At 48.7% G+C, this 12,663-nt stretch overlaps 1 protein-coding gene across 9 annotated transcripts in view; it reads right to left on the bottom strand.

Annotated features, from left to right (window-relative positions):
- Nucleotides 1–12,663, bottom strand: part of Dpf3 (double PHD fingers 3) — a 279,713-nt gene that overhangs the window by 112,953 nt on the left and 154,097 nt on the right. For all 9 annotated transcript variants that reach the window (XM_038336423.1, XM_038336418.1, XM_038336425.1 and 6 more), the window contains one exon: nt 1,860–1,987. In XM_038336423.1, the coding sequence (XP_038192351.1) occupies nt 1,860–1,987 (128 nt within the window). The remainder of the gene's footprint in view (nt 1–1,859; nt 1,988–12,663) is intronic.

Here is a 12,663-nt window from a genome sequence, read left to right as displayed (position 1 = left end):
GGCTTCCCACAAGGACTTTCCACACAGAGCAAACAACCAGAGCATGTCCCATCCGAGAGAGGCAAGAGGCCCTTGTTTTCCCTCAGGTGTGAGCAGCCATAGGAAGTCCTCCATTCTCTCGGAGGACTAGTGCTCAGCACTAGAAGGAAAGGAGCTATGACATCATGAAAAGTCGTGGAGAAAGAGTCCGTGTGCGTTTGGTGACAGAAGTCAATCTGCAAGGACTACCCGTGTAGCTAGACAGGGGGGTGGGAGAGACGGTTCTAGCTGGGGGCTGGGAGCAGAAGGTGGCGGGACACAATTGGTTTAGGGCAATAAATGTATTACACTCTACTAGATGGACACGTAGCATTACACAATGGTCCAAGCACGCTGCGTGTGGCACACCAAAAGTGAGCCCTAACATAAACGTGGATTCTAGGGGAGAAAGGCCTCTGGAAGGCAGCTCACCAATGGAAACAAAGGCGGAGGGTGTTGATGATGAGAGAGGTTAAGCTTAGGGAGACAGGAGAGGTCAGGAATCCCTTCACCGTCTCTCTCCATTTTGCTATGTGCCTAAAGACCTCAGGGTTTTAAAGAGATCTTTAAAGACTTTCCAGGGCACGAGTGGAGCAACCATTGAGAAAGCAATTAGACACTCAGCTCAGGGAAAAGGACGGGGTGATCAGGACAATAAGAGGGATATGGGACAGTGGGCTACACCGGTTCCTCCTAAAGACACTGCAGACAGGATTGCTGACGCCTGGGATGCTGGGTGTAAGACAGACAGGAGCATCAAAGATGGCGCCAGGGTGGCTATGTCTAAACTAGTAAGGATCTCCTTGAGGGTTACAGCTGAGGAAAGAGAGGTGGGGTTAAATATATCAGTGGTGGCAACTAAGTGGAGAAGATTTGATCATTCATCTTCCCACTAGAAGGGCAGAGAAAGGCAGATTCATATTCGCCCGGCATCTTCATAGAAAGCCAACTCCATGCTGGCATATGCATAGTGAACACACCACAGTCCCTGGCACACAAGTATTTACAAAGCAACAAAATGATATTTGTTATTATTACTATTATTAATGAAGATTTTAGTAAATTAGTGAACCAATCAAGTTAAATATCAAATTTAACATAAAAATGAATGAATATGAGATGTACGACATAAAATATAAAAATTAATATGTAATACAAATTAATCTAAATATAATTTAATTATATTTCATTGTCAATAATATATCCAGATTCATTGATATTATAATGCTCTGTACTCCACAGAGTATTAGATAACAGGGATCTGGGCTACACTGAGAACGAGAAATGGTAGGTGCCCGCCATCACAGTGATGCCTGGCAGCTTTACAGGTGGTGTACACAGAGGGTAGCGGGCACACGAGGACCGAAGCAACTGTCCCGGCCTGAGGGGGTAACTAGACTGGCTTTGGAGGATGGCTAGGTGGTGCTGGGAGAAGCTGAGAGATCTGGTGAGCTGGAGTTCAGATTGGGGTGTAAGGAAAGGGGCAGAGGTGAGGCAGGGACCCCATCTCTTGAGTCTAGATGATGGGCTGCTTATTCCACAAAGGTAAGGACTCAGTCTATCTTGTTCCCGTTATGGCTTTGGGACTCAGCACAGTAGCTGGTGATCAGAAGGCTCAGCAGATACCTTTTGAGGACAGAAACAGGGAAACCAGGGAACAGATTGGAGGGAACAATGATTTTCCCCCCTGGGGTGGAGGGATGCTTTCAATTTAAAAGAAGCTCTAAGCTTCCTGGTAGTGGTGTCCAAGAACCTCGGGACACAGATGCAGCCCTGCCCCTAGAAGGCAGCGAGGTGCCAGGTGAGGGTGTTCAGGGGCTCCCGTGGCAGAGGCAGGGTACCTGTATTTCCTGGATGCTCTCCTCTTCCCTGGCATCCACCTTCTTCTCCACTCCCTCGCCACGAAGCAAGGCCTCCAGTGTCGTGCTCTCAGAGGTGAAGCCATCTTTCTTCAGGGGCAGTTCTACTTCTGGAAAAAGCAACACAGACAGACTGGTCAGGCACTCAGAAGCCGGCAGGACTAGAAGGATGATCTTCGGGAACATGCGGGGTTCCTGGGGAGGACTCAAAGGGCCAGTGCCATCGCCTCTTGACAAGCAGACCAGGGAACACTCCGGTTAGGTTCTACTCCACCAGTGCAGAGTCCCAGAGAAGGTCTCAGTCCTGCCTACTCCAGGGAGCAAGCTGAGGTAGAGCAGAGAGGGTGCCCTCTAGAGGTAGGATCAGACTGCCTGAGTCTAAGCCCTGCCTTTGCCACTCTGAGGGTGTGGTTTAGAGCAAGATGCTCAAGGAGCCTGGAGCCCATTTCTCCACCTATAAAGAGGAATAACAGGACCCAGGACCACAAGGCTTTTGAAATGTCCAAGCACACCAACAATGTCTAATTACTATTGTCTCCAAAGTCTCCCCCAGCCATGCTGGCTGCACAGCTCTGCTTTGTTCCATAAAAAGCTATCAACCTCAGAGAGGCTGTTCTCATCAACTCAAGGGGAAGCAGAGGCCCCAAACCAATGGAAAAAGAATGACAGGAGTGTCCAACAGACCCTGGAGCAGCAGGGTAGGAGGCCATTTCCATGCCCAGAGAAAACTATGGCAAGAGGTCCATTGCTCCCAAACCTGAAGCAATCGGCAAAGCAGGGCATTTTCTACAGTCATTAGGAGTTATCCTGCTGGGCCTATGAGTCAGTGGGTGCTATAGTTGGACCCACAAAGTCCCATTCCCCTCAGTGCTCATGTGTTAAAAGCTTGGTCACAGAAGGCCAGTAAAGCAAAGATAGGGCTGGAGGCAGCCTGCTTCTGAGAGAGACCAAAGAGAGCTTCTGACTCTTCCCAGGTCCTCCCCAAACCCTAGGTGCCCCTCAAACCCAAAATGCTCCCCAAAACTCTTTTTTTTTTTTTTTTTTGGTTTTTCGAGACAGGGTTTTCCCCAAAACTCTTGACAGAGAATTCTAAATTAAAAAAAAAAACAGGAAACTATTTTAAAGGTATTAAGTGATATTTTGGTTTACTAGATAATTTTCCTCCAATCTCTCCTTGATCCCAGACCTCATCTACACAAATACACACACGCACACACACACACACGCACACACACACGATGCACACACACGATGCACACACACGATACACACACACATGATGCACACACACAATGCACACACACGATGCACACACACACAATGCACACACACGATGCACACACACACAATGCACACACACGATGCACACACACACACACACACAGAAGAGGGTTCATGGAGAGGTGGAATTAGATGTGCGGTCCCTGCCAACTAAGGGAGTCACAAGAACAACCAAGTGAAAGCAATCTCTCGTTCACGTGGGAGAATCAAAGATCTAAAGTAGTGCTCGTTGACAGAAGCATGGAAGGAGAGAGTCAGTGTGGAATAGTGGTCGAGCCAGGGGAGCCATCCCACTGCTGTTCTAGAGAGACGGGGCAGGAGGGGTGGAGGGATTCTTGCCAAAGTCCCACACAGGGCCTGGGGCTTGAAGCATTGGCACTCAAGGCCTGGGAAACCCAGGAACCAGTGCACAGTGCTGTCTCCTCTCATCTTCCATCTCAGCTCATATTGGCCAACTTCAAACCAGAGCCAGTGGACAGTGGGCTCAGCCGATAAGGCCCACCGAGGTCAGCTTTCTCCAAGGAACAGAGCACAATAAGAACAAGGGGGAGTCTAGAATGGCAACACCATCACAGCCTGCACCTCCAGGCTCTCTCCAGACTCCATGGGAATGCCACCTGCTGCTTCCATCCATCGCCTCCACCAAAACACACAGGCTCACAGAAGGCCACTGCAGCATCCTTAAAACTGAAGACACACGCTGGGAGTGGCCAGCCCCCAGGGAAGGTTGGAAGAGGTATCTGAGGTCTCTTTTGAGAACTCTTACAGAGAGAGAGAGTGAGGGAGGGAGGGAGGGAGGGAGGGAGGGAGGGAGGGAGGGAGCGAGGGAGGGACGGAGGGAGGAACGGAGGGAGGGACGGAGGGAGGGAGGGGTACACCCATTGAGAACCATTATCTGGGTCAACAAGATGGCTCTGTGCACACACGTGCATGCGCACAGACACACACACACACACAATTTTAAAAAAGCACAACCACTGGATCAATAAAACTTTATCATCATCTATTTGACCAGTAAATGTCTATTGAGCACCTGTCATGTGACAACTAGAGACACATGAGGTGACCAAATAATAGCAGAACTCTGTCTTTGGATACAGCTATAAAATGTTAAGTGTGGAATAAAGATGCAGTTATGAAGTATCTCAGGCGCTACAAAAGGAAACTGGCAAGGGGCAGCTACTTTACCTCAGAGTCGGGGAAGATGTGTGTGATGAAGTTACAATTAAGTTGAGTGTCAGCATCAACAATGTTGTCATGAGCCCGCTGGGATGGTGTGTCATTACTCTCGAGTCAGAAATGTCCTCCAAATGCCTAATCCCAAATAATTAAGGTGTGTCGCCTCGTGCCCTGGCCTCAGCCAAACAGCTGTTCACTATCCCTCAAACTTATAATAATTGTATGTGTGTATACACACACACACATATATGAATTTATCCTTTAGCCTTCCTGACAATAAATATGTACAATTTTCAGAATGGCACCATGTTTTTGAGGAGGAAAAGTCCGGTCATCTAATCCAATTCATTCTCCTTTTATAAGTGAGCCTCTCTATCTCAGAGAAGTTAACCTCACCAAGAACAGGCAAAAAAAAGCCAACAGATGATCTTTCAAAACGTGGTAAATATCACAACAAGAACCTGACTCGTTATAACCTTATCGGTAAATAACAAGCCCAGGCGACGCCAGGATGTTGCTTCGGTGCCCCGGTGCACATGCGGAAGACACGGTGAAGCAGAAGCACCCAACATGCAGAAGTTATTACTGCCAGATGCCACTTAATCCCCATCACACTGCAGAGTATAGCTGTATCCCATTTTACAGATGAGACAGCTCAGCATAGGGAGGTTAGAGTCTGCTTACTGTCTGTCTGTCACAGGACTGGAGCTGGGTGAAGTCCAGTCTTGAACTCCGTATGCTCCTGCCTAACCATGCTAACAGGGCCCTTCCAGCAGCCCCTTCTCTCTTCCTAGAAGAAAGTTTCTTTCCAAAGCTCTGTGCATTCCCACTGCATTCCTAGACCCTCCCCGTGGTTTTCAGATTTCAGGATGAGAGGCACATCTCCGCTGAGGCTGCAGGCAGTTTTGCAGCATGGTTCCGAGCTCTGCGAGAAGATCTCAAGAGCGCTCCACCCTCCTGAAACCAAACCCCCAACTCATGCAGAATTTCCCATGGGCTGTGAACTCCCTCCTCCTGCTGCTCTTTCTTTCTCCCCTGCCAAACATGCCTCCATCTTGCCCCCCATCCCTCACCCGGTACTTGGTCCTCCTTAACTGGACTGGCAGGCATGCACAGGATAATAAGAATCAAGAGAGCAAATGGAGCTGAAGTGAAGATGCAGTGGACTCCCAGCATGCAAAGGGCTCCAAGGGCTACCCAGTGACACCTGGGGTCCAGGCCCTCAGGAGGAAAGCAAAGTCCAGAGAGACGGAGGGGTTTTACATCACATCGACTGAGTGGCCTTTACTTTTCCCTAATTGCCAAAGTATTTTATTTGCTGGTATAGTTTCATTTTCAAACAACCCTGAAGTCGGTCTAGACCTTAGTTAGTCTCGCCTGGGGCAGTTTCTTAATTTACATGGAGCCATACAGGTATGTACTTCATAATGTTGGTATAAGCATCAAACAAGGTAGGGGCTGGAGAGATGGCTCAGTGGTTAAGAGCACTGGCTGCTCTTGCAGAGGACCTGAGTTCAATTCCCAGCACCCACATAGCTGCTCATGACTGTCTGTAATCCAGCTCCAAGTATAATCCACCCACACACAGACGTACATGTAGGTAGAACTAATAATAACTAACAGTAATAATAAGAAGAAAGCATTAAAAAAGAACAACATTGGGGAAAAAAAGAATCAAGCAAGGTAGCATGTATAAAACTCCAGAAAGATCTACCCCAAAACCTAGTGTGTGGAACATCATGAGAATGAGTCGTGTTGGTTTTTTTTTTTTATGTTTGATTCTGTTTAAAACAAGTTCAAAGTTGAGTGATACATGAGAAGAACGGGACAGTCTGAGTGTCCCACAAATGTTGTCAGTTATTATTACCAAAATTTATCACTGATGTTAATGGTCCAATAGAAATCCAATAAAAACGATATGTAGCATCCTAAATTTTCTAGTTGCCATGTTTTTAAAAGCCAAGAAATGGGTGCAATTAGTTTCATATTTTCTCTATTCAAAAATACTACCATTTCAATATGAAATTAATACTTGAAAACTGACGTGACGTTTTACAGTGTTTTAGACTTCACTGGCATATATATTCCCTTTATAGCACATCTAAATTCAGACGAGGGCTCCAAAGCCACATGGGGCTAGTGGCTACCCCACTGGACGGAGCAGCGCTACAGCATTAAAAGAAATGCTTAGGGAGATTTTTTGCTTTCAGTAAGTGGACGGAATTTAAACATGGTTTTAATGTTGCCGGCTTAATGCCCGGTGGAGTACCATTCCATGAGCGGCATTCAGGCTGACCTCTGGCAAACCCTGTTCACAAAGCATTGTGGGTAAGGCTTGGTTAGTCAGAATGAAAGGCTAACCTCACCCCCCCAGACAATCCTGCAGAGGGTACATTCTCTGCCTCTGAACCACAGGGGGGTCCCAGAGCACATCAATGAGAAAGGTGACAGGTCCAAGCTCTCCCACAATGTCCATACTACACACACTCTGAGAGCCCTTGGGGATGTCACTGATTCAATTTTATTCTAACATGGCTCATCTGGTTATAGGATCCAGTGACCCTTTAAAAGGCTGCTCTTGTTTAACCTCACACAAAGTTGGGAGACCACATAATCCGACAGGAACCATCAAACATTTAACATCAAAAGAAAATGGACCAAAACACACACACACACACATAATTCATCTTTGAGCCAGTCTGATTTTATACACACGGATACAAACCTATGGATCGTTACTCTCTCCAGAGTGGCAGCAGCTGTCACCCAAGCCAGCCACCTCCCTGGGACCTGGAGGCAGCTCAGCCTCCACTTCTAATTGGGAACAGAGATAGTCCTTGGGTGACTTCCAGCACGATCCATCACATCAGAGACAGCTTCTGTGCAAACCGAAGCAAATCGGTTTCCAAATAAGAAAAAAAAAAAAACACACTCTTAGACAAACAGGGATTGGAGCATAGGAAGTCAGAAAAGAAAAAAGAAAGAAAAAACCGCCACAAATAAAAGCAGAAGATGGGCAAGAGAATGCCAGGGAAGCACTCTGGCTTCTCCCCAGGCTCCGGACAGGGCAGCCTTCCTCGCGGGTGCAGATCAAAGCCATAAGTCTCTGACACAGGTGCCATACGCCTGCCACCCAACGCACCAAAAGAAAAGCTTCCACTGGGCTGGTGGAGCCGCTGAGCTCATTAACAGGATGCGGGCGAGATGAGTCTTAAGTACGGCATGGGAGCAGAGTGAGTAATTAAATCCCAGGTCGTTTAAAAATGCAAACGCCTTGGATGTCACAGGCTCCCCGAGCCTCTGACTTCTCCTTCATTATTAGGCTAAGGATGGAGGGCTGGGAACCGGCAAGTCATATACGGATTATAATAAAATATGCTGTATAAAAAAAAACAGATTAAGACAGGTCTTCTTTGGGGAAATATACAAAGAGAGAAGCTGTCTGTTGGCTGTCGAGTTTGCAAGAGATACCATCTTTCGGGAGGCTGGGCTCTGCCAACAGACAGGCTGCCCCTAGGGAAATTGTGGTGAAACACCCCGACAAGGCACATCCATCCGTCTATCCATCATGGGCTCCTTCTGACACGGGGGCCTGGAGATAGAGTCCTGGTACAGAAGGGGGCGGGAGAGCCCACAGACAACAGAAAAAAAAAAATCTCTTGCTAGCTTGTGAGTGCTTGGGGGGTTTTTTGTTGTCATGGTTTGTGTTTTTTTAATGCCTGTCTCTAGTTTTCTTTACAAATACAAATGTGCCATTTTCTCTTCTGGGTGCTTATTATTTTGAGGCGTTAAGCTCATCCCATGGCCTTGGATTTATACTTGAACTTACACCAAGGAGCAAGGCGCTTAAAAAGCAGGATTTCGTTTATCCCCAGTAGACCACTCGCAGGCTCGTGGAGCAAGAGCGGGAACCATAGAGATAAGGACCACAGACCTGATTTCCTACAAGAGTAGCGGCAGGTCTTGGGATCCATCTGTCCGTTCCCTAGGAAGACCTTTCCTCGGCTGCACTTGACTTCCTGGTTTATGACTCATAAAGCTCAAAATAAATGAGGTTCTCACTGAGGACCTGCCGCCCAGGCTGAAGCCTTCAGGCCCTGTTACAGCTTGTGTTAGAATCCCAGGACACCCACACAACAGGAGAACCATCGTGGTCCTCCCTCCCCCACCCACCCGTGGCCTCTGCCAAACCTGCCACACTCCTCTAAGCAGACACCTTTAGGTAAGTAAGTTCTAGAATTTGAGATTAGTGCCACAGAGAAGCAATTCCCCAGACCTGAGGCACAAAGAAACATCCATGATATCAAAGGAAGTCACTACGAGACCAGCCCACGGGAGTAAGCAACACGTCACAGGAAGGGCAAAGAGACATTACGGTGGGAATAAGCTGAGTGGAGGAAACATTCCCAAGGTGTGTGGCACCCACTGGAGAAGGTTACAAGGTAGGTGGGATGAATGCATTCTGGAGATCGATGCAATGGATGGAGGCATGCTGACTGGCTATTAATAATGTATTGTACTTAAAATTGATTAAGGAGATCTGAGTGTTCTCACCACAAAAAAAAGTCAACTATATGAGGTGATAGACATGCTCATTAGTCTTATCTAATCATTTTACAGTGTCCGCATATATCAAACATCAGACCGGGTGGGAATGTGGCTCACTGTTAGAGCACTTGCCTACCAAACCCAATGTCCTAGGTTCAATCTCCAGGTTCACACACACACACACACACACACACACACCATGTACACAGAGACACAATCCCATAGTATCACACATATATATGGTACATACACACATATACGCAGATATATCTATATGTATCTGTATTTGAGTATACACACACACACACACACACACACACACACACACACACACCACTTCAAATATACCTTTATAAAGCTTGGAAAAGTTCAAACTAAATAGTTCAAGACTGGAGTCATAGCTCAGTTGGTAGAGTGCTTGCCTAGCATGCATGAAGCCCTGGACTCTACACCCAGTATTATATAAAATAGATGTGATTACACATATTTATAAAGAAAGATCTAGAGTTCAAGACCTTCTTGGCTAACAGCAAGTTCAAGGCCAGCTTTGCACTACATGAGATCCTTCCTGCAAATAAGGAAAGAGCAGTTCAAAGAGGTTGAAACAACTGGTCATTTGGGGGATGAAATCTCAGTTCTGCTACCCTAAACCACAATTGGCTTCGAATACCTCATCTGCAAAACTGAGAAGACAAAGTCCTCCTCCCAGTGTTGCTAAGGACCAAATGAGATCGTAGCTACAAAAGGTCAGAGGCCTGGAACTGGTCTGGAGTTGGCCTCTCTGCTTTCCTCCTCCTCCATCCTCCCTCTTCTTGTGCTCCTCGGCCCAAACTCCTTACCTTCCACCACTCTCAGGCCACCAGACATGGCAAGATCCAGCTTTCCCCAGAATGGGGGTGGCCTGGGGAAGAGGGAAGCAACCAGGCCGAATCTGGAGCAGTTAAAGAGAAAGAAGATGTGGAGCATGAACAGAGCTCCAAGCGGAGAGATGGGCCCTGCCCCAATGCCAGGACGGGTAAAGCCTGCAGCTTTGGAGGAGACCCAGCAGCAGCACGGTAAAAGGTACCCTGCTTCGTTTTATTGACAGGTATGGCTGAGTACTTACTATGTACCAGGCTGTCCCAGGTGCTTGGGACATATGAATAGCTTGGGCTATGAATGAGGCAAAAATCCCCGCCTTCGTGGAACTTACATTCTGGTTCATAGGAGACAACACGGGTAGGGAAGAATATAGGAACTGAGTAACGTCTACAGTCTGACATTTGGTAATTGGTGCTTTGGAGAAAAGAAAGAGCAGGGCAGGGAAAGTGGCATGCGGGGTTGAGAGGAAGGTGGAGATACTTTTAAACAGGGCCAGAAAATCATGGACCTGAAAGAGGAGTGAGAAGGAGCCTGTTCTGATGTCCACGCAAAGACATCCCAGGCAGAGAGCCATTTGTGCGTGTGCCCTGAAGCTGCCATTTGCCTGGAACACACACAGTGAGTCAGGGACTCACAGGAGGTCAGCTCACAGAGTTACAGGGACTTTGAAGTGCCGCGTAGGTGGCAGCAAGAATAGCAGCCTCCACCCTAAGTGTGATGGTAAAGTCACAGAGGGTCTGAGCAGAGTGGCAGGATAGTGCCTATGCAGTAACAGAGTCACCCCGAAAGGGGGTAACTACAGAAATGGGGAGAAACCAGTTAAGTTCTATACTACACACAGAGCCCCAGGATAAGCCTGTACTGGAAAGGAGCTGACAGAACAGGGACAAACCTCTGTCCTCAGGGACCTTAGATTATCCTTGTCAGACCCATCCGTATTATACTGGGCAGGAGTCCCCTGGTGCCCAAGCAAGGGGGCTTCCCTACATAGCAAACCTGTCCCAAGGCCAGAAGATGTCCGATGCTAAGGGGACCAAGGTGTGGCTCCTTATCTGGGCAAGCCCACAGAGCAATGGTTCTCCAAGAAGAAAGTAGACCAGCCTCCCCAGGGCAGAAGACAGACCCAGGCAAATGGGCTTGCCCTAGCAGATGGCATTGCAGCTCTCTGCCCTAGCAGACCGTGGGATAACAACGATGGTAAAAGTAGACAATGGGTCCCGCAGTCAGGTTCCTAGAGCACTCCTCAATGTAGAAGATGCTAGAATGAGACTTTGGGGGAAAACTCAGAAGGATAATGTGTTCCTGATCCAGACCAGACAGAGCACGACTTTCCCGCCGTGCAGCAATCTCATCCCTGACACTGAGGAGTATCGCAGGGTTAGTGGAGGTCTCTGGGCTCTCTCCACGGCGTCTGGAGAGGCTATATTGCTGCGTCTCCTCATGTTGCCTCCCTACCACGTGGCCCTTCGACTGCTCCTAAGAAGCTACATTTCACGCATGAAAAATCAAGATCCAATCATCCAGGTAACTTGCCCACGCTCCTAAAGCTACTGGTTGGGGGAGACCGAACTCGAACCCAGGCCTTGGGGTATCGAATCAGTGGTTTTACTCCAATAGATTATGAGGCCAGGAAAGAGCACTGGAAAAGGGGTCTACAATCTGTGACTAAATAGAGGCCCAGGACAATGATGGAGCCGGACAGGAAGTTCAGCTCTGGGCCAAGGCTTCTCCTCCCCCTCTCAGCTTCTCTCTGTGTGAAAGGACCTATGAGAGCTCAGAGTCCTCTCCCAGCATCATTAAACAAATCTTCAGCATCCTTGTACCGTGCCCCAGGCCTGGTGCTGGCTGCTAGCGATGCAGCTGAAGAAGAGGATGGATCCCAGTCATGTACCTGTCAGTGAGTACAGGTGTAGGAGGCGGATGGGGGTAATGGCAGATTTAAGTGATTCTCAGGCTTATGCCACCTTCTCTAAAATGGCCCTCTAGCCCGTCTATAAAGTGAAGCTTTGGAAGCTCCAGCAACCATGTGGCTACCCTGCCCACCGCCAGCTGTAGGCCTGCATTCCTTCTCAGGAACACAAGTAGTGCCAAGGCCGCCTAAATTCTGCCAACCCCAGTTCTGCCCCTGGAGTCTCAGGGGAGCCCAGGAGCAGGTCCCAGGGACACAGAGAGCTGCAACATGAAGTGTGCTGGCGGCCTGCCCACCTATCCCCTCACTCCTGGGAGTAAGCGCCACCAGGAGCAGAAGAGGCAGCCAAGGCAGGCATCTGGGATGGCTGCAGGCTCTGACATCGCAGGGAAGAAGAGATAAACGACAGGTCATTTCCCCTGATGCACTTGAAGGCATCCGTTCTCCTGGCCACTCCGTGCCCAGACACCCCCACACAGAGGCAGATAAACACTGACAGAGGGGGTGGGAGCCCATGTCCTTCTCCCTTGGAAGGACACAGCAGCATCTGTGGCAGACCCAGCAGAAGGTCACACTGGCCACTACTGGCTCACACCTAGCTCCGGGCTTTCCTTGTCTCTTCTTCGCTGCCCTCCCTTGTGCCCACCCCCTCCCATACACCCCCCTGCTCATCCATCTAAGGAGTGCCTGGCAGAGGGGGAGGGCTGGGGGGCACTGGAGCCCGCCGACAGCCCCATCAATCTCAACCTACATGCTTGGCACATCAGCGTTCCTTAAGCTGTTCCTGGACGGGAGGGTGTCGGAGGAGCCGGGGGAACTGTCTTGGGGAGAAGAGAAATCACATCAAGCATCAGAGAGCAAATGGTGGAAGAAGCCCAGAGACTATTAAAATGTGGGCCATGTACAGAGACAGTAGGGAACTAATTAAGATGCAGGATTTGCAAACGCTGGGGAAGTTGGCCACGGCCTGCTCCCATCTGTAGAGTTCTGGCAGTTCCGCACAGAGGG

Source organism: Arvicola amphibius, chromosome 7, assembly GCF_903992535.2.
Source record: "Arvicola amphibius chromosome 7, mArvAmp1.2, whole genome shotgun sequence".
In the NCBI taxonomy this organism is placed as follows: domain Eukaryota; kingdom Metazoa; phylum Chordata; class Mammalia; order Rodentia; family Cricetidae; genus Arvicola; species Arvicola amphibius.
The sequence above is the reverse complement of the archived record's forward strand: the minus strand, read 5'-3'. Positions and strand labels throughout refer to the sequence as shown.